The 26,840-nt window shown below is 33.9% G+C and overlaps 1 protein-coding gene across 1 annotated transcript in view; it reads left to right on the top strand.

Annotated features, from left to right (window-relative positions):
• CCDC91 (coiled-coil domain containing 91) overlaps positions 1-26,840 on the top strand; it is a 122,454-nt gene that overhangs the window by 37,565 nt on the left and 58,049 nt on the right. Inside the window, 5 exon segments of the mRNA XM_085311079.1 lie at positions 2,215-2,233; positions 9,411-9,515; positions 21,844-21,936; positions 22,117-22,185; positions 24,398-24,574. Coding sequence (XP_085167205.1) covers positions 2,215-2,233; positions 9,411-9,515; positions 21,844-21,936; positions 22,117-22,185; positions 24,398-24,574 — 463 coding nt within the window.

The following is a 26,840-nucleotide window of genomic DNA, read 5'->3' as shown; positions in this document are numbered from 1 at the left end:
GAGGTGATCCTGCCCCTCTACYCAGCCCTGGTGAGGCCTCATCTGGAGTACTGCGTCCAGTTCTGGGCTCCCCAGTATAAGAGAGACATGGAGCTACTGGAGAGAGTCCTGTATAGGGCTACGAAGCTGATCAGAGGACTGGAGCATCTGCCCCATGAGGAACAGCTGTGAGAGCTGGGCCTCTTTAGCCTGGAGAAGAGAAGATTTAGAGGGGATCTTGTCAATGTCTACAGATACCTTAAGGGAGGTTGTCAAGGGTATGGGACCAGATTCTTTTCAGTAGTGCCATGCGACAGGGCAAGAGGCAATGGGTGCAAGKCACAGGTGACCCTGCTTGAGCAGGGGAGTTGGATTACATGATCTCCAGAGGTCCTTTCCAACCTCAACCATTCTGTGATTCTGTGATTAATAAAATAATAAAAAATAAATCCGTTAAACTCACAGTGCAGTAAAACTGAGAGGTCTAACTAAACAGGTATTCAAACTGTAGTTGTTGATCACTATCAATATACTAAAGACAGCTGTAGAAAGAAGCTGGAATTCTGTTAGACCACTTTATGTATAAGTACATTAGCCTATTCTTGTATTTGATTTAAATATCTCTTACAGTATGTCTTTGAAACACCTGACTAAAACTCGGTGCACATTGTAAACAGAACAGTGGTTAGTGAAACTGCAAAGCTTCTTCATACCCTGATGGGCTGACTTTCTGTCAAGAGTAACTCATGAAAAGAAATTTCCACAGGAAATACTTTTCAGCTCGATATGTAAAATTTCACAGCAGGAGCTGTATTTAAGTAACATGCTATGATTATGAGTGGAAACAATCCAGGAAATTCAACTCAACATTTTATTTTATCTCCTTGAGAGTCCACTTTATTATAAATTGAAGGTTCATTCTGACCCAAACTGACATTTAATTGCTTCAATTTTTAGTTAATATTTTTTTGTACAAAAAAGTCATTATTTCTTAGCACCTAAATGGGAGTGTGTCATTTTCACTTCAAGGAAGGCTCATCTGACAGTAGCCTGATAGTAAAAATACACAGTGTCTTGGATTCTGTTGAAAAAGACATTTTTTTTGGAAAAACTATGAAATAGTGTAATTTATATGATATGTGTACCAGCTGATAACTGAGTTATGATACAACTGAGGTATGAGTCAAATGCTGTGGTTTTTTGAAGTAGCATATCAACTCCAGGGTCAGGAAGAAGCGTTAACTGTTTCTTCTTCCCTGTTATTGAATAATAATTCAATAATGGGTTAGGCATTTTATATAATACTTCGCCCTCAGAGTAGCAGGTACTGATGGAGACAGGATACCGAATTAGATGAATCATTGTCTAATGCTATAAAATATAGCAATTATTATGTATTACTACTAAAATTAATGCTAGCATTCATTATTTTTCATATATTTGAAGTATTTTACATTTGGTTTTCGTAAGTGGCTTTATTTTTAAAATATTACAGGTTTTGACCATGCTGACTTAAAAATCTTGAAGTAAAGCAGATATTCGATGTACTGGTTTATGTTTAATTACTGAAGCAAGTTAATGATACTTGAGTCATGGGAAGAAACTGAAGAGTATTTTGGATTTACTCAACTTTTTTGATGCTGTACTTTTAAGTATCTCATATTTAATGAAACAGCCTGTGCATCGTAGTGGACATATCATAGTACTGTTAAGTATGAGTTGATCTATTTTTAACATTTTCAAGCAATGTTAGAATTGAAATCTGTTTTTTACAGGGTTTAGAATTGCTTTTATACTCTTCTTTGGAGGTGATGAGGAAGGCTGATTAACTACTGTGATTTTCTCTTCCTTTTTTATTTTCTGAATAATTTTTTTCTGACAGAAAATGTAGGGGGATGTGACAGAGAAAAAGAGAGAGAGGGAGAGAGAAATTTGGTAGTTTGTTTCTTTTAGGGAATTAGGAGTGAATTTGGGGGTAAGGGTCTCTATTTCTGCTATATAATTCAAGAAGTATTCTCATAAATTCTGACTTTTAGCCATACAATAAATCCTTTTTCTGGGCAATTGGCTATAGTTTCAATGCCAGTAGAATTTTGACAATATGTGCTAGGATTGGGCAGATGGTTTTATATTAAAGATGGGCTAGAGTGGTGGCTGTGCTTTGGTTTTGGCAAAATCTTAGTCATTGAACTTTGTCCTTTCCAAGAACAAGCGCAAACTTTAGAAAGCATGAAGTATTGTAGAAAAACAGCCTGTAGAAATAGGGGATAAGTATCTTCATGCTTTTTTTCCAGTGGTAGTCATATTTTCTGTCTTTTAAACTATTGTTCTGAGATTGAATCAAACACATTTATTTCAGTCTCTAGTCTGCATGCAGAAAAGCAAGTCTCTACTTTTCCCACAGTACACACAGTTTGCTGTCAGTTAAGTTCCAGGACAACCTGACTGTACACAGGAGTACAACCTTTAGCATTGTCCATGTTTTCCTAAACTTGTGATGCAAACCCAGTTTGACCTTTGCTAAAGCACATATGACAATAAAGAAGATACATATTCCAGATAGAGCATCTACCACTGCTTACTCCAAAGGACAATCCGTAGTGGTTATAGATAAAGTTCTTATGATATCTGGCTCTGGTTTCAATTTAGTCTTCCAAAATATCCTTATACATAAAACTCAAAACTAAGTTTAGTTCTCTACCTAAACTGAAACAAGCATTTGGCCCAATTTACTCGGGTAAATTTAATTTGTCTTGGCAAAAATCCATTAAAAAAAAAAAAACAGGATATACTTGCTTTTAAATTTTCTAACAGAGTAATTTGAAAATGTTTTGTACTAGGCCATTTAACCTTTGTATGAACACTTAAGTGTTTTAGGAATATGGTTTCGGGAAAAATAGTTGTTTGTCCCTGCTTTTTGACCAAAAATAATGTATAAGGTACACTAAGCTGGTGTAATTTTGGCAAGTAAATCTTATTTTAGGGGAATCAAGTATGTATGTGGTAGTTTGAAATCCTTTTCTCCCCCCAAACACGCAACTATTTCAGTTCTATTCAAGGGTTGGGTTGGGTTTTATAACCTTCATGGGTGGAATGTGGATTGGGGAGTAGAAGAAGCAATGCCATATACGTGCTAGAGAGTTTATTGTAGAGATGTCCCATTTGTGTAAGTATAATTCAAAGGAAATATGCATTGTAAATCCAGACCAGAATATGCATCAACTATCAATAGTTACTTTTTATATTAATTCATCAAAAGATGAACTGAAATAAAAAATAACAATAATCTGGCTTTTCTTGTGAAGGTACTGAAGACAATTTGCAGTTGTGTATTACATAAACACTGATGTTTGCTTTTCTTTCCTTTTTTGGTTCAATGTAAAACAGAATATTAATGTTTAGAATAATGTTTAGAATAGTGACACTGAAATCCTGATTTCAATCCTGACTGAAATCTAAAACAAAGCTAAGACAGGATGTAAAGCCTGAGGCAAGTGTAGGAACCCATTGAAAATGTATCCCCCCCCCCCCCGCCGACATATTGTAAGTACCTTTTCTGGAACTCTGATTTAGTATCTGAGAAATACTGATATTTCTCATGAGAATATACTATTTTAGTTTTTGCAGTTTCTAAGGGGGGAAATATTCTCTTAAGTTGTTAGTAGAAAATATTAAAATTCCCTAACCCCCAAGAATGCCCCCAAAGGAGTTCAAGATTATTGTCTTTTCATTGACATACATGATGTGTTCTATAGGTTTATATCCCTATAGGTTTAGGGATATAGAGCCAAGGAAACCTATTCTCTGTATCTTTATTCTAAAATTTACAGGAAAATTTCTGTATGAATTCTGAGCCAGTTACTTTAACTTCTGTGGAGCATACTGCATGCTTCAATATGGAAAGCTAATGCTAGCTACCACCACTATTCCATATGAAACTGTGCAACTGGATTTCTCAAACAGCATTTCTAAGGTCCTTCATACATTTAAATWACCAGGATCATACACATGACTATTTCCGTCTAAATTTTGAAATCCTGCATACACTGGTAATGCAGTCTAGCAAAGTCTTGTATGTGTTTTTGGTCAGGACCATAATGTGATAGAAAGGCAAGATCTTTATTGTGCATTTTAAGTATACTTATTGTGCATGTTTCATGTTAATTACATGTAGCAGACTTCTGTTCTTGTTTAGGTTGGCTGTAGGGGGTGGGTGTTGGGGTGGGAATGAGAACTTTAGTATCCTTGTTTTAATCAGAAGCTTAATTGGTAGGAAAAGGAAAATGGAATAATCTATTAGGATCAGAAACATGCATCTAATTTTTAATAGAAGTGTAGGACATATGCCTATCTTATATGGACAATCTCTGAATGCCAGCCTTTGCTAAACTGAAGAGGCCTGAAGAATAGTAAGGAAAGAACTGTAAATTCTGTGAAATGAGAGTTTCCCCATTCTCCCTTCTCTCCTTTCTTTGAAAATTGAACTACCAGTTTGCTAAAAATGTATTGCTGCTGCTGAGTGATGAGGCTGTACTAGAGTCTTCGTTTTTCAAAGGAAACCCCTTTGAAACCCCTTGCTTGTATAGGCTTGGATTCACACATATAAATAGACATTTAGTTTCATTTTTAGTTCAAAATGTTATTTCTTTCAAGAAATATCCAGTTGTGAGGACCTGTTCCTGTTTGCTTATGTTGTCAAAATTTAATTGTTTAGACTGAAATTTTCTCTGCCCAGTCATTTCTTCCATGTATTTTTTTTTTAATGTGAAGCAAAATAATAAAGCTTTTTTCCCAAGCAGACAAAATACATTGAGTGTAGGTGGCATTTTGGAGAGATTTTTGTGTATGTATGTTAGAGCAGATACTTCATGTTTCACAAAATTAGCCTTTGTGTCAATGCCTTCTGTTATTCTTGGGAAATATGAGCAAAGTTCAGTTTTGAAAAGACTGGCATTTTTGGCACAAGCACCTTGAACTTTAGCAGTTCCCAGATGAACCCAGATCAATCAGAGGTATCTGGACAGATTGGAGAGTGGGTGAATAGGAACCTCTTGAAGTTCAACAAGGGCAAGTGCAGAGTCCTGCACCTAGGGAGGAATAATTCCATGAACCAGTACAGGCTGGGGGCTGACCTGCTGGAAAGCAGCTCTGCAGAGAAGGACCTGGGAGTGCTGGTGGATGACAAGTTGACCATGAGCCAGCAAAGTGCCCTTGTGGTGAAGAAGGCCAATGGTCTCCTTGGGTGCATTAGGAAGAGTGTTGCCAGGAGGTTGAGGGAGGTGATCCTGCCCCTCTACCCAGCCCTGGTGAGGCCTCATCTGGAGTACTGCATCCAGTTCTGGGCTCCCCAGTATAAGAGAGACATGGAGCTACTGGAGAGAGTCCTGTATAGGGCTACGAAGCTGATCAGAGGACTGGAGCATCTGCCCCATGAGGAACAGCTGTGAGAGCTGGGCCTCTTTAGCCTGGAGAAGAGAAGATTTAGAGGGGATCTTGTCAATGTCTACAGATACCTTAAGGGAGGTTGTCAAGGGTATGGGACCAGATTCTTTTCAGTAGTGCCCAGCAACAGGACAAGAGGCAACGGGCACAAACTGAAACACAAGAAATTCCACCTGAATGTGAGGGGAAATTTCTTTCCTGTGAGGGTGACGGAGCACTGGAGCAGGTTRCCCAGAGGAGTGGTTGAGTCTCCTTCTCTGGAGATGCTCAAAACCTACCTGGATCCTGTCTAACATGCTCTAGGTGACCCTGCGTGAATAGCGGGGTTGGACTAGATGATCTCCTGAGGTCGCTTCCATGAATTACGCTCTAAACCATATCTAGTACACTGTTACTAGTTTAGACATTAATTCTTGGTTTTCTCAATCAGTATTTTTTTTGTCCAGTTTAGTCATGGTAAAAAGCTAATAAGATACAGCGAAGAAGGAAATGCTAAAAAGCTAAGAATGTAAGTTTCAAATTCAAGTCAATTCAAACAAGTGTAGCTGATTGCCTATTAATTGGAACTGTAGTGTGGGTGTTTTGTTTCAATTTCAGAAGGCTGAGAAAAACATGTGGCTGTTCTTATTTTAATATACTTAAATATACTTTGATTATTCAGTGCGTAGTCCTTGTAAAGTCTGTTGTTTGATTAGTAGAAAAGCATCAGTTCAAAAAACAATAATGTAGTTGTGATCATAACTGTTTCTGTAGCGATTCCATTCACACATGGCTTTGAATTTTAAGCAAACTGCTTTAAAGTAGTTGTGTAAAGCACTGCAGTACCTTAGATATAATAACTTTTATGAGTGGTGGAAAAGATCCAGTAATACCCTGAAAAGTACCACTGTTTGTCTGATTCTAACAGAGATCTAAAGGACAAACTTAGTTTTTGTTAAAGGCACATCTGGTTAGGGCTCTGTAAAGTGTTTCAGGCTGTCTGAGGAAGAAAATGAAAAATTACTAGTGGGCATTTGATATATGTAAAGAAATTCTGAGGAACTGAAGCTATCACTACTTCTAGGACTATAACAAATGTAGATTCAGATAACAAATATGATAGGAGTGTAGCAGCATAACCACACTGAGCCTCCTGTCATCAGTCCTGCAATTGGCTGTTTGTTCAGGGTGACCCTTTGAAAGTTCATTGTGCAATATACAGAGGGAGAAGAAAATTACCAAGAATAACCATATTGAAATTCTACCCTCTTGCTTTATGCTACATTTTGCTCTAATCTTAGCTGAACAGATTCCTTGCCTTCCAAAGCTATTTAAGGATGGCTGATGCTTCAGGAATACCATGCTGATATTAGGTCAGTACAACAGATTTATGGAATATAAGCCCATTTGGATAACATGTAATTAATTTGGGAAGAAAGTGATGTTTGAGCAGTGTGACAAATAGCTGTGCAGAGTACGAATTAGTTAGAGACTTCTGTTTCCTTGCACTGAAGAAAGCATTTTAAAAATGTACGAAGAATTCAGTCTTTTTGTCTATATGTCTTTAATAACTTTAGTTGATTGTTCTGCAGTTTACCATAGCAGTGGATTCTATGCATCTCTGCTGTATTTAATCCAACAAAAGACCTTAAATAGCTATTGTGATCAGATAAAGAGTAAAATGTCCTAATTTGTTAACATTTGGCAAGACATTTTTCTATGACATCCTTATGTTCAACCATCTCTCATGGCATCCCCACTTTCTATGATCAGCTAAAGACAGGTAGGTGTAGGCTATTGGCAGTGAATGTAGTAGTATCCTAGGCACTAGGTGCATGTTAAATAAGAATTAAAATTGTCAAATCTGACTTTTATTTTAAAATAAAGTCTTTTTTCCTGATAATTTATAATAAAGTTTGGGACATGCATTTAATAATAAACAGTGAAGAATAATGAAAGAATTTAAATGACAAGATATAACTATGTCAAGCAATGCCACTTATCTATGACACTTTTCGTATATAAGAGTAGAATTTCTATTTTACAGAAGCTCCTTATATTCTAGTACTGACAATTATGATCAGTCCTGAGCATAAATGCTTGCGAATGCATATTCTCTCTTGAAAATAAAAAAAATTTATATTTTAAATTCATAAATAATAATATAATAAATAAAAAAATCATAGAATCATAAAATCGTAGAATCAGTAAGGTTGGAAGGGACCTCTGGAGATCATCTAGTCCAACCCCACTGCTTAGGCAGGGTCACCTAGAGCATGTTAGACAGGGTTGCATCCAGGCAGGTTTTGAATTCCAGAGGAGGAGACTCCCTTTTGTGACAGTTCTATTTTTTTTTTTTTTTCTCTATATATTTTTTTATTTTTTTAAATAATGGAACAATTCCTGTCACATCATTAGTTTGTGCAAATAAAAAAAGAAAGAAATTCCAAGTACAGACTGTTATTGCTGGTGATATATGGCAATTCCAGTGTATGCACAGCGGATTCAGCTAAATATAAAGTTTCATATGCAGACGATATACTCATTTGTGAGTTACATTTTTTTGACTATCTGAATTTATATAATATAAGAATTGAAGTTAACTGGAAGGAATTGAAGTTAGCTGGCTTTTATGAAAGTAAACTAGTCACTAGTTAAATACCCTGCAAAAGCCAGCAAATTTATTCTTCAGTTAAAGTTTACATAAAGTATGATCTATTGCTTGTTAACTTTCAAATCTTTCTGAGCTTGTTTTGAAACTAAAACTATAGCACTGGTGTGATCCTGAAGAATGCTGATTTTTGGCAAAACAGGCTAAGCAGTGGAAAAAGTGGGAAGGTAGTTCAAAAATTGGCAAAAGTTATTTCTATATAATGTTGTGATTTTTGGTTTTTATTTTTTTAAGTTCTCAAAATTACATTTAGTGTGTGAGTTATGTTCCATCAAGTAAATATATTTCCAAAACAAAGATTATCTGAAAGATGAGACTTTTTTATTTGATTTGTTTGCTTTGTCTCCGTTTGGGCCAAAGATCTGTTTTCTATAAAACTTATGTCTGTTTTAAGTTACACAGTAATTTCAGCTAGTTTGTTATGTTGATTACTAGTTAAAAATAGTTTGCTATAGTGTGTATAAATAATCCAATGTATATTCGGAAAGTGACATAAATATTTTATAATATTTAGGGGGAAAAATACTTGTATAGCACATAAATTAAGTGACTCCTGGGCAAAAATATTAGCGTTGTTTTAAGGAAATCAGTGAAATTCCTTCAAATGGTGATTTGTTTTTTCATCTATTTGATTTTGTTTTTGTCTGCATGCGGATATTGTAACTTCTTTGGAGTTCAGTCAGGTGCATGTGTGCACATACACATGTGCAAACACACGCATGCATACACAAAGAATTCCTAATGTTATTATCTTTTTGATATTGTCTTGGTACTTCAACTTTCTACATTTTGACTTCCACTGCTTCACAATCAAGTGTGAACTTCCTGGGGGGGCATTCTTTTATGTCTTAAATTGCTCAGAATTTCCATCTGCTTTTACTTCACTTGTGGTCATGAAGATCATGCTTGGCCCATGGGATCTTACAGTGTGCCGAGAGGATGTGGAGTTTTGTCAGCCAGTGAAATATGTCTGGCTTTCTTTTTTTTTTTTTCTTTTTTTTTTCTCCCTTCAGCAGCTCTCATATGCTTCTCTTCTTGTGTGGTCTCACTAAACTGAGTATATTTAACAGAAATACTCTCTATCTTCTGTGTATTGCTCTCTTTTTAAGAGTCTGTCTAAACGAAATCTGAGATCCAAAAAATTTTAATCATGCCTATGGGAAGACATAAATCTAAAAACAAAATAGTGTTACATAGAAAGATACTTCAATAGTTGCACATTCTGAATTTGTAACAGCATTCCATGTTCTGGTTATACACAAATATATAGTTGATTTCCAGTTTCCAGTAAACATCCCAGTTATTTCTTTGTTAAATATTCTGTGCTTTCTTTTTTCAGGTGCTGCTGCAGTCTACAGTTCAACAGCAAGAAGCAGCTACTGAAAAACAGTATATACTGACAACTGAAAAACACTCTCACAAATGTGAAGAACTTAATGCTCAGGTATGGATGTACACAGATAGGTATACATAGGCTACATGTCTATCATATACATATAATTATCTGTGTATGTATGCAGTACAGAAAGCTTCATGATTTTCTTTAGTTTGAGTTCTTTTCTATATGTCTGAGAAAATATGTAAAGACATGATCAGCAAACAAAATAATCAGTCATTTACCTTGTGTCCTCAGCGTAACAGTAAACATAGACATTCAAAATTCACAACAAACAATAATTATTTGTTTGGTGGGATCCAAGGTATTTTATGACATTTAAACCTCCTTAGCAAAAATTCAGGAAGAGTTTATCACAGAGGATGAGGAATTGTAGAGCAATTTAATACATATTCCTTTAATAACCATCATTTTCTGTAGCTTTGGAGAAAACCTGTAATAACTTAATTTTCATCTTTAAATGCAACAATTGATTGTATGAGATTCATGCAAATTATTGGTCCAAATATTTTGATGCTTTTTAGGCAGTAGACACACAAACAGCTGTTGTTCAAACCTATTCTTCTACAGAAATGTAGAAGTTCAAATTTACCGGGGGATCTAAATGATTATATGTATTATCTACTTATATGTTTGTTTTAGAATTTATTTTTCTCCAAGGGATTTGTTCTGTGCTAATAGTTAAGGTTGCTAACATGATGACTAATAACTATACAGCAAATTGATTAATGTTCTGTATTACTGCGTTGTGTGTACATATTCACACTTATATGGAGAATTACAAGTATCCATCTCACTTTCAATTTGAAGAGTAACAGCAATACTCACATAGCAGTAATCATACAGTACAAATATGCTCGGAAAATAAGCATAGTGCTTTTTGTTGCTGTTGTTTTCTTCTAACATTCTTGTTTTACAAACAGTATTTTGCCTTCACTAACTATGCTTTTTCTCTGCTAGTATTTAACTAATCATTAGCGTTTATTCAGGTTTTTGGTATTTAAGCTGTATTTTGCCTGGGTGTCAGTGGTGGAAGTAAATGGTAAAAGCCTATCTGGAAAATTACTGTACTCCATTTACAATGCTGTGACTTCCAGGCTGGGGGAAGAAGTGAAAGGCCCAGTTCTATCTCAGTTTTCTGCTAGAGAAATTTCTGGAGTTAGTTAATCCTGTGACATGCAAGATTTTCTACAACACTGATTAGCTAATCAGTGGTAATAGATAATCCTGGAGCAGTTTACGCAGTTGTTATCTCCTTGAGCAGCATTGCTCAATATACTCTCTGACATACTATACTGAACCACCTTTTAAAAAAGTGTCCCTCTGTATTGATTGAATTATTATCGCTTTCCATTGCTTTTGCTACAACCACTTGAAAGCAACTTCAGCAGTGGTTGCTATACAGTTACTCTCCACAGATGCTAGGTTATTACTACATCTCCCTTTTCTAAGTCCTGTAATGTCATTTATCTTGAATATCCTAGCCCACATGCTCTTTAACTGTGGAAGTGAAATCCTGGAGTGGATTGAAAAGACAAGTYCTCTCAAAGTCCTTGACCACTGGGCACTTTCTAGTTTAAGTGGGGACAGTTTCCCCCCCCCCTTTTTTTTTTGGATTGTTCTCCAAAAATAAATTAAAAGCTTCTGCCACAATGGATAGTAAATAAATAAATAAATGCCTTCAGGTTTGGATCTCAGTGTGTCAAATGATCTGAACATAGAGTGAAAAAGGGACATGTAGAGATTGAACTGTAAATTGCACTACTTGTGTAGTTATTTGATGATGAAGAATGCAGAGAAATGAGTTTTCTTCTTGGTACTGAGTTTTCTGTCTTGTTTTCTAAGTACGAGAATGATAGATACCAAGTCAAGTGTAGGAGTCAGCATATTTAGTATTCAGGTAATTACACTCTGATTAAACTACAGTTCATATCTGGTACAGTCTGATTTATCTTTAAAAATAATTACTGAGCTGTCTAAATGCAGAATGAGTAGTTGGTCTGGTTTCTGGTTAGTAAAGCTCTTTTGAGAGATAAAATATTTAGAATTTTTGCTTTATTAACAGTTGCAAATGTCTGTAACATATTAATGCTATTCTCTCTGCTTTTTAGTTATGTTTGTCTTGTTGAGAAAAATGCCATAATTAGTGGGTGGGATGTGAATCCTTTTTTCCCCTATTGTAATTTTTCCTACTTAGTGATACAGAGAGAGATTTTTAAATTAGTATGGTTGAAATCACATCCACTGTTTAACCTCCCTTCGTTATTAGTGATGCAGATTATAGAGGGAAAATACTTCATAGTTTAAGAAGATGATTACAGTAACTTTAAAGAGGATATTCTATAAAAGATACTAGAAAAAGATGGAATAAATCAGCATCTGTTATTTAAAAGTGTTTACTATCTAGAACTAGAGTATTGTAAGTAATTTTCTCATTAAATTCTTAGACCCTGAGCTTCAAAAGGTAAAGAGATGATCTGTTTTCACTGTAAGCCCTAGAAATGCTGATTTAGCAAAATTTTCTTTTACTTTCAAGGTAGTTCATCCTAAAAATGTGGTCCTTATTAACATTAGTTGTGATATTCTATTTAGGACAGTCAAATGATCTATCAAAATAAAATAGACTCTTAAATACCTTCAGAAAATCACTTGTCATATATGAGAAACCTTTCTGTCTGTGTACAATTTCCTTTCCTTTCTTGATGATGTTCTTCCTTACTGTCTTCTAAACAAGGTGAAGGAAAGCAGGCATTCATAGAAGAAGATGGGTGAAGGTACAAGTAAAAATCAGATTCAGAGCACGCAGTTGCTAAATTTTGATTTGACAGTATCCCTCTTTGTCTTCTTGAGGAAGCAGTATAAATCAGAGACTGGTTATCTTACATTTTATTAATCGGGATATTTTCCATTTTGGTTCATGTAAAAGAAGAATAAAGAAAGAAAAGCAATGAAAGTCTTTAATTTTGTAGTTCAAGTGCATGGGTAGTTTTTTCCCACATCAATCATCTTTTATTCTATTCTATAAACTTTTGCAAAGTTCTTTAAGCCTGTAGTTTAGCCTTTTTTAGAGTATATTCGGGTAATTTTTTCCCCTCAAATTTAAGAAGCCAAAGCAGCTACTAGTGTAATCGATGAGACAGAACAGTACTAAAACAGTATCACACGAAAAAGAACTCTGTGCTTTTGCATATTGATATTCTGTACTTTTGCATATTGATATTTTTGCGATGATTTTATATGAAGTTATGAAAGAAATCTCATATTTGTAGATGCAACAGTATTTTAGTGTAAACTGAGTTAGCCTTAATTCTTTTCTTGTCTATATCATAATGTTGGCTGTAAAGGTGCTTTGTATTCATGGTTCTAGCTTGATAAATAGTTGTTCAAAATCTGTTTATTGCATAATATTTTGCAGTAATTTTTTGACACATACTCAAAAAAAGCATTTTTAGCTTCATTTTGAAAACAATTTGCCAAAAGGTCATTCCAAAGAAGTTCCATTTGCTGGAACTCAATTTTTTTAAATATGTAAATGTTCTGAAGATGGCTTATGTTTGAGCTCATGGGCAAGCAGAAATCTGGTGTGGCAAAGGTAATGAGCTGCTTGTGCAGGAATGCGGTAGATGCCTTATCTTCTCCGGTGTTTAGATAATGCATTTGGATATGCTTTGCATTTTCAGTAACCTCTCCACACACACATATTCTGGAATGCCAAATGTAGAATTTACTTGTCTGTACGCCAGAGAGAATGTTTATTTGTTTCAACAACTTAATTCTACATTCATTTTCTCTTATTTCATTTTTTTAATATATACTTGTCATGTGCAACGTCTTTATGTAATAATATTGTTTTTTCTCTTATAAGCAAAGAGATTCTGTGTTTCTTTCTCTGTTAATGGTAATAATTGAAAAACTTTTTTCATGCCTTATCAGGAGCATATGTTATTTTTCTCACTTTACTGTGAGAATGACATAGCACTGGAACAGATTGCCCAGAGAGATTGTGGAATCTCCTTCTCTGGAGATACTCAAAACCTTCCTGGACATAATCTTGTCTAACAGGAAAACAGCAGGTGACCCTGCTGGAGCAGCGCAGTTGGACTAGGTGATCTCCACAGGTTCCTGCCAACATCAACCATTCTGTGATTCTGTGATATGCTAATGCATCTGCATAGCTAATTAGAGAATTTGGAATATATACTTTTTAAGGAGACAATAGTCAATTTTTGCAGTGAGAGCAGTAGGTACCTGCAGAATCCCAACATATAAGAAAGACTGAAAAAATGAAGGATGCAGTGGATATCATCTTGATGGTTCATTAATTCCAAATATGCATAATAGAGCTGGAAATTTTTGGGAATATTTTTCTTGTTGCTATCTTTAGGCATTTCTGCTTAGTCCTTGAAAATGTTGCTATTTCCTGACCTGGGAACAACAGTTTGTTCTTTTGCACCACAACAATGTACTTCCTATCAGTCATTCTCATTGTTTTCCTCTAATTCACATTACACCTAACCTCTTATCCTTAAGCATAGCTTTTCTAGATGTGTCTTTTCAGGTCTGTTTCTCTTCTACTGAGGGGGAAGTTAGATTATCTCAGAACTTCTTGATTCTGTGGTAGTTCTTGGCTATGTAAAGGGAAAAAGTACTTAAAAACCTCTCTTTTCAACTTGAGCTATTTACTCCAAATGCAGAATATCTCCTTGATTTCTGCTTATAGATGGCTACTCTTGTGTTGGAAAGACACCTTCCCTCCCTCTTACCCCTCTCTGGAAAGGTTTGGTTACTTCTAGCTGTGTGCTTTGGTTTTGATGTGCTGACCTTATTTCCACTTACTGTTTAGTGCATATCTCCCAAAATAAGTTGTATAGCTAATATCCCAAAAGGCACTTTTTTTTCAAAAAAAAAAAAAAAAAAAAAAAAAAAGTAAATCTTTACCAAAGCCTTCTAGCTTCAATTTGATCTGTCCATTATCACAAAATAGTTAAAGGATGATTTTGCAGTCCCTTTGCAGTGTTAATTCAGCCAGCATTCTTTCAGAGTCTGAAACAAAAACCTTTTTTGGACATTGCATTTGATAATCCAAATTAAATCTTTCTTGGTTTTGTCAAATTCTGGTTGAAAGTAGATCCTGAGTGTGTGGGATATTTTGTTACCTTTTGCTTATATAACAATTTTCCTTAAAATCTTCATTACTTGTCATGAATCTATATCATCTACTCTCATCAATACTGAACAAATCGGTAATGTAGTATGATTTTTCTCTTCAATTATTTTTGTCAGCTATTGTTCAAATATTTTTTCCCTATTGCTGTCTTCTATTACTGAATATTTTGATGTTTAAATTGATTTTATTTTGGGAATTCATTCCCTTTTATTTTTTCTAATAGACGGAACAACTGTGCAAGCATTCAAACGGACTGTGATATGCATTGGAGCATGAAAACAGAAGTACTAATGAATACTTTTTTTCATTTTATTTTTATTAAAGTCTTTTACCTCTATATCCTAATCAAAGTTACTTTTTTTAAAATAACCTCTATTACCACGTACCCTTTCTGAGAAAAGTATTTTCAGTATCAGACAACTTTGAATAACTTCCTACTTTATATTTTAAACAGTAATACATATGACAAAATATTTTAAGCCTGGTTGTAAATGACTTGCCTCTGATGTTCTTCAAGTTATACACATTCTTCAGTAAAAAGTGGCTGGAACTTTGAGCCAGAGTAGTAGGCCTAGTTAGTTTACTACCCTTATTATATTTTTTCTTTGTATTTTGATTGATTTAACTTTTCTTTTTGACTTATGTTTTGCTGGTTTCCTGAGCTTTCTCCTAAGGAAGTTTTGCTGTCATCTTGGCCACTTGAACCTCAAACTAGCAACATACGGTTCAACCATGTGATAATAAGTTATAATTTGAGGAAGTGGAAATATGTAGCAGATGGTGGAATTCTTCACACAGATTTTCCACCTTGCATTGCCAAACACTCCAGTGCCACAGATAGTGAGGACCGGATAGGAGTATAGGAAATAGTTGTGATTACCTGATCTTTTAGTTTGACATGTGACTTAGACATAGGTTAGAAGCGGTAAAGGAAAGGTGCAGCATAAAGTAGTATGACATTAAATACAGCTGGCCTTTTTACAAGAGTGGTGAAGTATTACTACTATTTTATTAAGGCTTTCTTTTTCCTCAATATAATATTTTGAACAGGATGTAGAACTGGACATATTTTAATAACATTTCCTCAGGCTTGTAAATGGTAGTTAAAATTCTGTTCTGATAAATGTTTAATAGCTCTTAAAATACTGAAATACTCAGCTCTGAAATACTTATCTAATTTTCATTGAACCAGACAGAATCATGATGCTTTAACTGCATATTTTTATTATGTCATATCCATCTCAAATACAAATAATGAACTTTTTCCCATGACCTGTGTTATTCACGTTAGATTCCTTCATGAGAAAGTGAAGTAGAAGTAGAACTTGGTGAGTTAAGAAGTTTTCATGTTAAAATGTTCCTGCTAATGAATAAAGGACTGGAATATTTCCCAGTCCAGTAGATAGTATTTCCCAGATCTTGCAAATGAGGAATAGGAATTGCTCTACATCTGTACGTAATAAAGGCAGAAGAAAAACTTAATTATTTGAAGGTGAGACATGAAGTCTTACTTTGGCTGTGTTTTTTCCTGTTAAATCACTGACTAGAATGTGGTTTCTTTAGATGAAGAAAATTGATAGATTTAATTACAAGAAAAAATGATCATTCACTGGAGTGTGAATTCAGAAATATATATACTTAATGTCCTAATTTTTTGGTTTTCAGAATGAGGCTATTACAGGATGGTTCTAAATATCATTTCACCAGTATGTGAAATTTTTTTCCTCAGATGAAAGGTCTTTGAAGGTATAAAGTATCATTACTAGTTACAGTGATGCTGCACATACAGCAAGCCTTTTTTCTGTTTAGTGGAAGTGTATGTACTTTAACTTTAATTTTTTTKGGGGGGTAGGTGCTTCTGAGAATGGAGTGAATTATCACACACTGGTCAGTTCAATATGGATAAATGCATTTTTTAGCTGCTATTCATGGGTTATGTAAAAGTATTTGGATAAGCAATCACAATCCACAGAAACATAAACTGGATACCCATCAGTTATAGCAAAAGAATTGTATCTTTTTGTATGAGATTCTGTATCTATTCCCTTTCTGATGAAACTGTACAGGATCTAGAAAGAAACTGTCCCTATTTTTAAAATTCATTTTAGTTCATTTGGATACCCATTTTTCCATTTTTCTTTAAATTTGGATTTTAAGATTAATAGGAATATGCAAGGATTATAACTATAAAATTAGATCTAGTTTATTAATAGCTTTAATATAGCATATTACCTCCAAAATAACTCAAAAGAATTCTGAATTATTCACTCCACGTATTATTTATAATATATACTATGTAACCCTTCAAAACATGCATACCTGAAGTAAAACTGTCAAGGATTCTTCAGAAATAAATTTAATCTATAAAAATCACAAAAAAAAGACTAGTTGCTGTTGTGATTAAATGTGTTTACAATGCCTTCTCTGACTCACATTCCAGGAAAAAAAGAAAGATTTTTTTGATTTCTTTTTTTTTACAGGAATCAAGAAAAACCACAGGACCTCTGTATTTATATTTGAATCTACATCAAACACTTTTCATTTGGAACTGTTGCCTGCAGAATTTCTTTCAGGGAGAAAAATATAACCTATTTTGAATGCCTTTTGTTTTAGGTTGATTTTCTTTTGTCTCTTCTTGACCCTCTCTCTTGCTACTTTACACAAAGGAGGGTAGAAATGCTAGTATTTCTCTCCATTTTGAAATACTTTTTTTATAGTTTTGTTTTTTTTTTAGTGGCAAAACACTTTCAAGCCGCCACGTCCCACTATGATTTTGCTCTTCAGTATTTTTGCACTCCAGCAAAAGTTTATACTCTGTGCCCTATACTCCTTGAACAAGGAATTAAAGGGAACAAATGAAGACTTTGTTGGAGAGGGTGTAGTTAATCCAGGAAATTTAGTTCAGGCAAAATAATGCATAAACTTCTATACACTATATGGTAGTTTATATACTGTACTGTTCATGGCATCTAAGTTCAAGGTATTCAGAGCTGGCTTAGTATCTCTGCATAGTGTTCTTACTGTGCCTTATAGCTTACATGTTTTATGTAAATTTTCAGCAAACCTATGCTGACTGAAAATTTTCTTATTCTATTAAAATAGAATTTTTGCTGAGATTCCTTTTGACTTCTTGCTAATTTATGCACTACTATCAGTTCAGGCCTTATTTTTTTATTATTATTATTTCTAAATGATCTGTAGTCATAACTTTTCACCAGTTTTACCCTTTTGTTTACAAAGAGCTGGATAGCTGCATCCAAAGCCCACACATCTTCATAATTTTTTGATGTATTTTCTGGTCTTTGGATTGTTGATCAGTTACTCCAATTTCCATTATAAGCTTCATGAACACTTCATATGTGGCAGTCTAGACAGATTGGATAATTTTTTTTTTCCAAATGTAAGACTCCATAGTATGTCTTCATCATAGCTTTCAGAGAACTGGAGTAATCTTTATCATTTTCTGTATAGGACTGTTAGTTCTGAATTCATTATTCTACTCACAGGAGACCAACCATTCTTTCTTGAAGGCTCATATTAGGTTTGCTTATTGGAGAACTGAGAATGTCCTTTTGAGAGTTAAAATTATCAGAAAAACCTCAACTTTGACATGTGAATAAACCTGATAAAAAGCAGCATCAGAGTAGTCTTGAGGCTCTTCATTTACTCTGTTAAGTGTGTCTAACAGAGAGGAACATGTTCATAATTCTTATCTGAGGAAACAAGGAAATGTTGAATGAGGTTAATTCAATTCACATCCTTTCTATAGCTTTTCTTTCTGATGAGGAAAGGAAGAGATTATGAGAAAAACTTGCTCAGCCATAGGCATTTCTCTCAGTATATGTGACCTTTAATGTTCAAGGTTTATGCATAACACAAGGACTTGTTAAGGACTTCCAAAAACACTTAGGTGCCTTAGTTTATCTTTGAAAGATCTGTGCTTTGGTGAAAAGGGGATGTACATGACTGGGAGATGCATTCTTGTCTGTGGAATGGATCGGTGATGTCACTGAGCTCACTTTACCCCTTCTAAAAGACACAGTTTTCAAGGAGATTCCATGACTCAATATAAGCACTTTGAAGCATACTACTGTGGAAACATGGGAGTTCCTAATATATAACTTCTCTTAATTAAATGTAAAGTGTCATTTTTCATCCTTTTTATTATATCTGTGCTAACTATACAATACAGGCTTGCTGGACTCAAAACCTGTTCTGGGGAGAAGTGGGTCACACTATTTTATTCTGCTTTATCTATTTGCAGTTACTTACTTCTTTTCAAATAAATTAGGTAATTTAGTAGTTGAAAGTACATTTTTCTCTGAAAAAGAAATCTAGTTGGCTGAATATAAATTTTGAAGCCAAATAAACAGTTCCTCAAGGTATTTCTCAGGCTCTTATACAAGAGAATGTGCTTTATTACTGAGTTGCAACATTTGTGATGATATATGAACTTCTGGAAGTCCAGATATGAGGGTAATCATTTTTAGGAGGGTTATTCCACATGAATAAACATTTACATTATAATAGGAGGGGTATGCCAGGCTAGTCACAAGAAACTTACAATCTTGATGAAATTATGAATTTTAGCATCCTTATTTCTAATGCAAATATATGTAATGTAAAAGAAGTTGCTTTGAAGTGTTCCAGAAGCCATTTGCTTGTATTTTGAAAACATTCTAAATATATTTGTGGCTAGTGTTTTCCAGCAATATCTTGAAAAATCAAAACTAGTGTGTATATATACACAGAAAAAAAGTGTTTAATATAAAAAAATTACAATTCTTAGCAAATTTTCATAAATTCCATGGAACTCAAAATACAGTACCACATAGTTTTTCTAATCTGCCAAGGAAGAAAGAGATCCTGAGCTAGATTAAAGTGATCATACTGTAAACTGCACTTAGAGTAGCCTTCACATTTATGATAACTTTTTACTCATTAGACAGTTTTTTTCTAGTCAAAAGTGTTGAGCAAAAGCAGTATACTGTATTTTAAAGGTTCTGTTTAAAGGTTTAAAGGTTTTAAAGGCTTCTAGAAGAAGTAAAAAGATTTCTTCTTATAGTGCTATCTGTATTTCAAATTGTTAATTACACTGTATCTCAATGGAATTGATTGAATTTGACAAATATGTACCTTCTCCTCACTGTAACACCCAGCAGGCATAAAATTGTATTATGAAAATACTTCTTTTCTGGATTTAGTTATACTCTCTTCTTTGCAGGAAAGGATGTACATTTTTACTTCAGAGATGTATTCAAGATCAGAACATTGCAATTTTCCTTAGACTAGAAATACTTTGGTCCCGATTTCTGTATTTTTCAGGATTGTAGGTCTACATGTTTTTTTGGGGGGTGGGGAGAGGGGAAGAGGGGGAAAACAACAACAAAAAGCCCTCTGCTGTGTAGTGAGGTTATGTTCACACAGAAGGCTGTAGTCATGAAGGTGTCTTTTTCAGCTGCAGGTAAAACAGACATTAATTGCCTCCATTGTCCATATAGACATATTTGTTATTGAATTAATGCAAATCTCAACATTGTTTCAGAAGTTTTAGGATAGGCTTATCGGTTTTCTTATATATGTAAATTAAATTTCTAAACCTGCTCTGAAGATTAAAGACTGAAAATAGTGATCACACAGGGAATGTTGTATAATACATACAGTAGCTGGTCCACTATGGTAACTTTAAATGTACATACACATTCTTCTCATCCAACCTAGAAATCTGATGGTTAGTGTCAAACTGCAGTTAACTACCTGTAGCCGTTGTACTAGAAATTATAATCCTGAACAGTTGATTGCTATTTTATTGTATATGTTTTTACAGTGATCTGTAAAAGAGCTGATTTTCTGATAGTCATATCTTAGAAAATCCCTATTCAATTCTTATCTAAAGCCAGTAAAATTCATCTCTTTTAGTTGACCTTGCTGAACTTTGGTTTGTTGAATACCTCTGATTCAGTGTTTAGTATGTTTGTCTATTATTGCATCAGTCTTTTAAATGAACATGGAATAATAGATGCCACTTTGTAGTCTCTCTGCAATCAGTTAAGTGAAGAATAAGAGATTATCTAAGTAATAACATGCATTTATTGTTTCACTTTTGTTTGAGTTAATGTGGAAAAAATTATGTAGCTTCCCTGATAATTAAAGCTATTGAAGATACCAAGTCCACAGGAAAAGTTAGTTGCACATCATTAAATATGAGTACTAATGTCACAAATGTTTTCCATTAGAATGTGTCTGCTACATTCAAACCTATTTTAAGTAAATTCATAAGGAATACTTTTATTCTCTTAAATAGCATGTAATAACATGTTCTGTTTTCCTATCCATTGGTTATTGACACATGGTGTCGGTAATTTCCAGTAATGATTTTTAGATTTGGAATACAGTTTATTTTAAGTCAAAACCCAAATCTCTACGATGTTTGGTTTATTGAAAAATATAGATAAAAAGATTGTGATTAAAAACAGTGAATACATTATATTATCAGAAATGGGCTACTCGATCACATTATTTCAGTATTCACCATCTCCCTGAAAAATGTTTCAGATTACAAGAAAGTCAGAAGAAAACAGCGTTCTCTTGCTGTCATCTCCTGGCATATAGAGTTCAGAGTATAACAGTTGGTTGAAAAAAGTATTTACAGTTAACTTCTGCCATACATTAAAGTGAAAGGTAGTACAAGCATACTTTACCTTCCACAGCTGTTTAAATGAATTCTTTCAAGTATGATGTTGCTTTCGCGATCTTTATAAATTTTGTAAGAGTATTGCTCTATATAGTAATTTTTTCCCCTTTTCTTTGTTATTCTCTTCAGATCTAGAGGATATAATAGATAGTCCTAGTGCTAAATGTTTCACATTATTGCGAGTTTCCCTTGCCATCAAAGCAATTAAAGGAGCAGTGTTTATCTTTAGTCAAATCTAGATTTTGAGTCATTTTGGTTAGAGTGTGGTGCTAATAATGCCAAAGTCATGGGTTCAATCCCCGTAGGGGCCACTCATTTGAGGGTTGGACTAGATGATCTCCAGAGGTCCCTTCCAACCTTACCAACTCATCAACTCATCATCAATTCTATGATTCTATGTCTACTTGATTCTATAATTTTATAAGCAAATGACAAACTTAACTATGCTGCCTGAGTTCTTTTTGTCTGTTCTACTAGCAGACTGTAGTTATGATACAGATGTTTTCTTCCAATAGCATCAAAGACTTCTTGACATCTTGGAAGCAGAGAAGGAAGTGTTATCAGAAAAGATAAAAGAAGCTTTGCTGCAACAGTCACAAAAACATAAGGTATTGCTTTTGTTTACAAAAAAGAGGAGCCTGGATTGCACCTTGGAGTTCATAAGGAATGATCCTGTCACAGTTGTTGGCAGGAAAAATGAAGCCTTGTCAAGCACTCTGAGTGTTTGATATGATTTTTAGCCATTCATTTATTCTGTATTGCAATTTAATTTTTCATAACATTTGCAGGAAGTGCTTGACAAATGTTTGGATGAGGAAAAGAAAAGAAGTAAGGAGACTCTGGCAGCTGTGGCAAAGGTATCTCTTGTAAATTGTAGCTGTACAATGTAGATTCCATGAGTATCATTAAGAATGCCAAGCTCAGCAGCTGATTCTTATTTCATAACTAGATGTATCAAAAATTATGTTCTCATTTGTATTTAATATATAAACTATAAATACATCTATTATAACTTAGGTCTTCATAAAGCTCTCCTAACTGTTGAGGAGATGTAGCTTGCTTACTTCTATTTAAGATAACCTCTGTATTAATTTGTACCAAGAAGACAGGATCTTTGATGTTACCTAAATAGAAAATATTTATTTTCATAGCTTTTCATTGACAGTATCAGTACCTCTTGATCTGAAGAACTCGGTAGTAAAGTCAGCTGATGAACTTATGAAGATAATTAGCATTGCATCTGATTTAATTTTTATTTTTCTAAAGTAATTTTTAATGAGAATGAAAAATAAATAGTTAATTTTCTACTATACTATTTTATAAAATCCTGTAAGAAAATTATTTCTTCAGTAGATTTCATTATTAAAGTGTGTTGTGGTTAGGAGAGTAATTTTCTATGTATTATACCACACTTCATTTCTAGAATCAAATACAAAATTGTAGTTAGTTATAATATTCTGGGGAAACCTCTAGAGATGTAACCTAACACAGTTAGTTTGGCTATATGATTATTTCCTTTATATCTTTACGTGTAGTATACAAACATTTTCTGAGTATCTCTTTGAGTGACATTCGGCAGCATAAAGGAGTTAGTTACATGGTTGATATCTGAGGAGAAATATTTGTGCAGTAAAATATCTCAACTTAGTAGGACCTTCTTAATTTCTGTTGCTAAGTATTTTATTATATTTTATGAATGTCTAATTAAATTTTTCAAATCAAGTTCAAGGAATTGCAGTAAAACGCTTTTCTTCTATATGTAGGTATTTGAGAAAGCTAATATTTATTTCCATTTAAAACCTTACTTGACCAGTTCCATAATTGCCATTAAAGGGCATTACTGACCTATAAGCTTATTAAAATAGTTTTCTGCTAGCCAGTATTTGTTTATCTTGAACTTGAGCATATTTATCTATAGATATTACACAATGCCAGATTGTCTTGCTGGTAAATACACTTACGTGTTGCTCAACATATATAAAGCTGTGCATTGCCTTTGTTATTCCAGCTTCAGTCTATTTTGTGTAATTGTTGAATATTGAAAAAAGACGATGAGATGGTGTTCTTTTGGAATGGATAGTTAAAAAGCTTTGGGAGGGAAGACATGTTTGTTTTATATGCCTATTTACTTTGCCACTGAAAGAGCTCAGCATTTTTGGACTATATGTTAGGTACTTACAAGAAAAGAGCAGTAATAGCAATATTAAACAGGGAAGACCAGAATAAGAGAATAAATATCATCTACACTGAAGTGATTTGTGTTTTATGATATGTTTGAATTAAGCAAAGCATAGGATATTAGCTTATTAGAGGAGCATCTAATTGTCTTTTGATTATTTCATCTTCGAATATATGAGTTTTGACTCATATGTAACACAGATGTATCCAAGGTGGATTTTTCTGTGTCAAAGAACCATACATCTGATAGAAGTTGGGAAGTTGTTCTCTTAGTGAACTGTTATTTATTTTCTTGAAGAGGAATGAATGTTCTTTTGACTCTTCAGCAAGCTGTGAAGGACAAATTAATTTCCACAGGATTGTTTGCAGATCTTTTTGAGGTGCAAAAATCTGTGACAAGCATACATACTGGTTTGGAGACAGCAGAATGGCTGTCTTTTGTGCTTGTCTTCTGTGTATGTCTGTGTATTTCCTATATTTCTTATAAAATGTAGCCTTCTTTCATGTTACTTCACTAATTTGACGCACAATTTTATAGATAATTCCTTAAGGATTATGAAGATTTTTAGTTTGTAGTGCTATTCAATATCTGGCCCATCTGCTGTGTAGCAGAAAAAAACTCACTATGACATATTGTCACTTCAATAGGTGGGAATTTAAGACTCTTGCCTATAACTTTCTTTTTTGTCTTCTTTTTTCTTGCTGTAACTATAAAGTCAGTGTCAAATGGTAGCTGCATAGCAGCACCTTAAGATAAATTTGAACTCATAGTTCAGAAGTAAAAATATTTCTCCTATCTTGTTATCTCATAGGTCTCATAAAAGAAGTAGTATTTATTCACATCTGCGTTGGGTATTTTGGTTATTTATTTGTGCTTGATACATTTCAAAGGCTGAAAAAGTAGTAGTGCAGGAAGCTATTCTGAAAGCAGTAGAGGAGGAAAGGAGAAATACGGAGAAGATTCATGCAGAAGAAAGGAAAATGTGGGAAGCAGAATGTGACTCACGCAAAGAGAAGATTGCCCAGGCTGTTCTGGAAGCCATGCAAGAACAAAGAAAACATGATCAAGTTAGTACATTTTACCCTTTTGAGGACTTGCTTTGCATATTTTATTTTCTCTTTTGAATGTCTTCCTAATGTTGTGGTAGATTTTTCTTTAAAAATAGATCATCCATCGTTTATCACTGCACCTACTTGATATTTGAAATGCACAGCAATTTGTTTTTTTTTGTTTTTTTGTTCTGTACTGTGTGTAGAGACAGTTTGGCACATTTAGAACACAATTGCTGTGACCTTTTCAGGCAAGTGTATTGAAATGAAATGGATCAGGCCCTGTAACTGCCTGTTTCTCTACACTGACCTGAAAAGGAACCCGAGATAACTAGCTCAGATACAGGCATCTGTGTTGTGGAAAGATTCTTTCTTATATCTACAGAGGAGAAGAGATGTTACTGTTCTTCCTTATTATACTAGAATTCCACTCGCTATCTTAGTAAAAAGATTTTTTCTAACACAAAATCTAGAATAAATACAAGATAAATAGAAAGAGAATTATCAAAATTGGAAAACTGTAACAGTAATGAGCCAGAAATATTTCTACAGTTACTTTCTAGAGAGATACTTCTTTAAGGATAATTGTATGTCACTCAAATTGATAGGGAAATTCTCAGCATCACTTTTTACTAGACAGTAGGAATTACAGATCAAGTACAGTGACAGTTAAATGCTTTTGCAAAAGCTGGATTTTTTTAGTCTCTAGTAGATTTGGAAACAGTCTATAAATACACTAGGTTTTGGTTTTTTTTCCTCTCTCTCTCTCTCTTTTTTTTTTTTTTTTTTTTTTTTTTTTTTTTTTTTTTTGGTGGCCCACTTGAATATTCCACTTTTAAGAACTTTAAACAAGATATCTTTCATTCAGATGCTGGAATTTCATATTGTTTATTATTTTATGTCCTGAATAACTAAAAAAAAACCCCATACATTTAGAATTTAATTAAAATAGAATTTTTAGTATGTCATAGAAATTTAAATACCCCCTTTTGGAAATAGATCCATTTTTTTCTTCTCTAGTGTTTGACAGAATTATATATTTCATATCTAATCAATTAGACAAAACTACTTTTCGATCCTAAGCCATTATTGTGCTCTATATCTTTGTTGCCTACTTCCTAGTGTAAATAAAGTATAAATAAATTATGCTCTCTCAATATCATTTGTTTACTTCTTTTGAATGTAAAGCTGTCAACAAGTAAGTTCGCAGTATGTAAAATGTGCTAGGGTGGGAGAGTGAAGGATTAAGTTAGAGTATTTAGTGATGCTCAAATCTTGCTCCTGATATAGCTGTCTATCTACTGTTGATGTTGTTTGTAATACTGCATAGCTCTGACAAGTTTGACAGCAGCACAAATACTTTCTCTTAGTCTACTATAATATATGTTGATTTCTCTTTTGAATTATGCTCATTTTTCAGATAATTAACCTATTTTCAGTTAGATACAATGCAGATTTTTTTTGGCTTTTCCAAGATTCTCTAACTTCAATATATAGCATATTTGAAGGTACCCTCCTTATTCTCTGATTAATGAGTGCAAGTTCTCTGGGATGATGTTTTGCTTTTGTAGAAAGTTGTCTCTTGCAAAAGTTTTTACTTGTTACCTCTGCAAACAAACTGCCTGTGTCCTTAAAACTATTACTGTTGCAACCCTATTACTACTAAAATTCTGTCCAACTGACAGTAAAAGTAGTCTTGTGGACCTAATGTGCCAACTAACTGCTTACATAAGATGTCCAATGCAAGTTTGGTTTAGTGCTGAAAAATGCTTGAACTACAGATAGGCAATTTGTCTGTTAACATTGGTTTTCTAAGTCAAACCTTCCGATCAGAGTCTTTTCTAGTTTGCATTTTTTCTTTAAGGCTTTTTTTTTCCAGAGATATAATTGAAATATTGACTTTCCTGGGATTACTGTTTAGCAATCTTACAAGTCAGATCTGTAAGGGATAACAGTAAAACATAGTCTAGCATTTTAGACAATGAAATTTACAGTTGTGGCAACATATGTAATATGTTTCTCATTTAATTCTTTATGCTGTTTCATATAATAGCACTTCTTCACAGTGTAGTTCATCCTCTTTCAGAATCATCACCTGATACGACTATTATGTTTAGTAGCAAGTAATGAAGCTACTGACTGTAGATGAATATAAATAAATATGCAAAATATTCTCCTTTTGGTATCAACTATATAAAAATGTCCTCAAGAGCAATATGGTTAATTCAGGAGAGAGTACTTTTGTAGCAACTAACCCATGAGTCTGGAACTAAATACAAGAAAA

Source organism: Rhea americana, unplaced genomic scaffold (assembly GCF_003343005.1).
Source record: "Rhea americana isolate MKP2758 unplaced genomic scaffold, rheAme1 scaffold_330, whole genome shotgun sequence".
NCBI lineage: Eukaryota > Metazoa > Chordata > Aves > Rheiformes > Rheidae > Rhea > Rhea americana.
The sequence above is the reverse complement of the archived record's forward strand: the minus strand, read 5'-3'. Positions and strand labels throughout refer to the sequence as shown.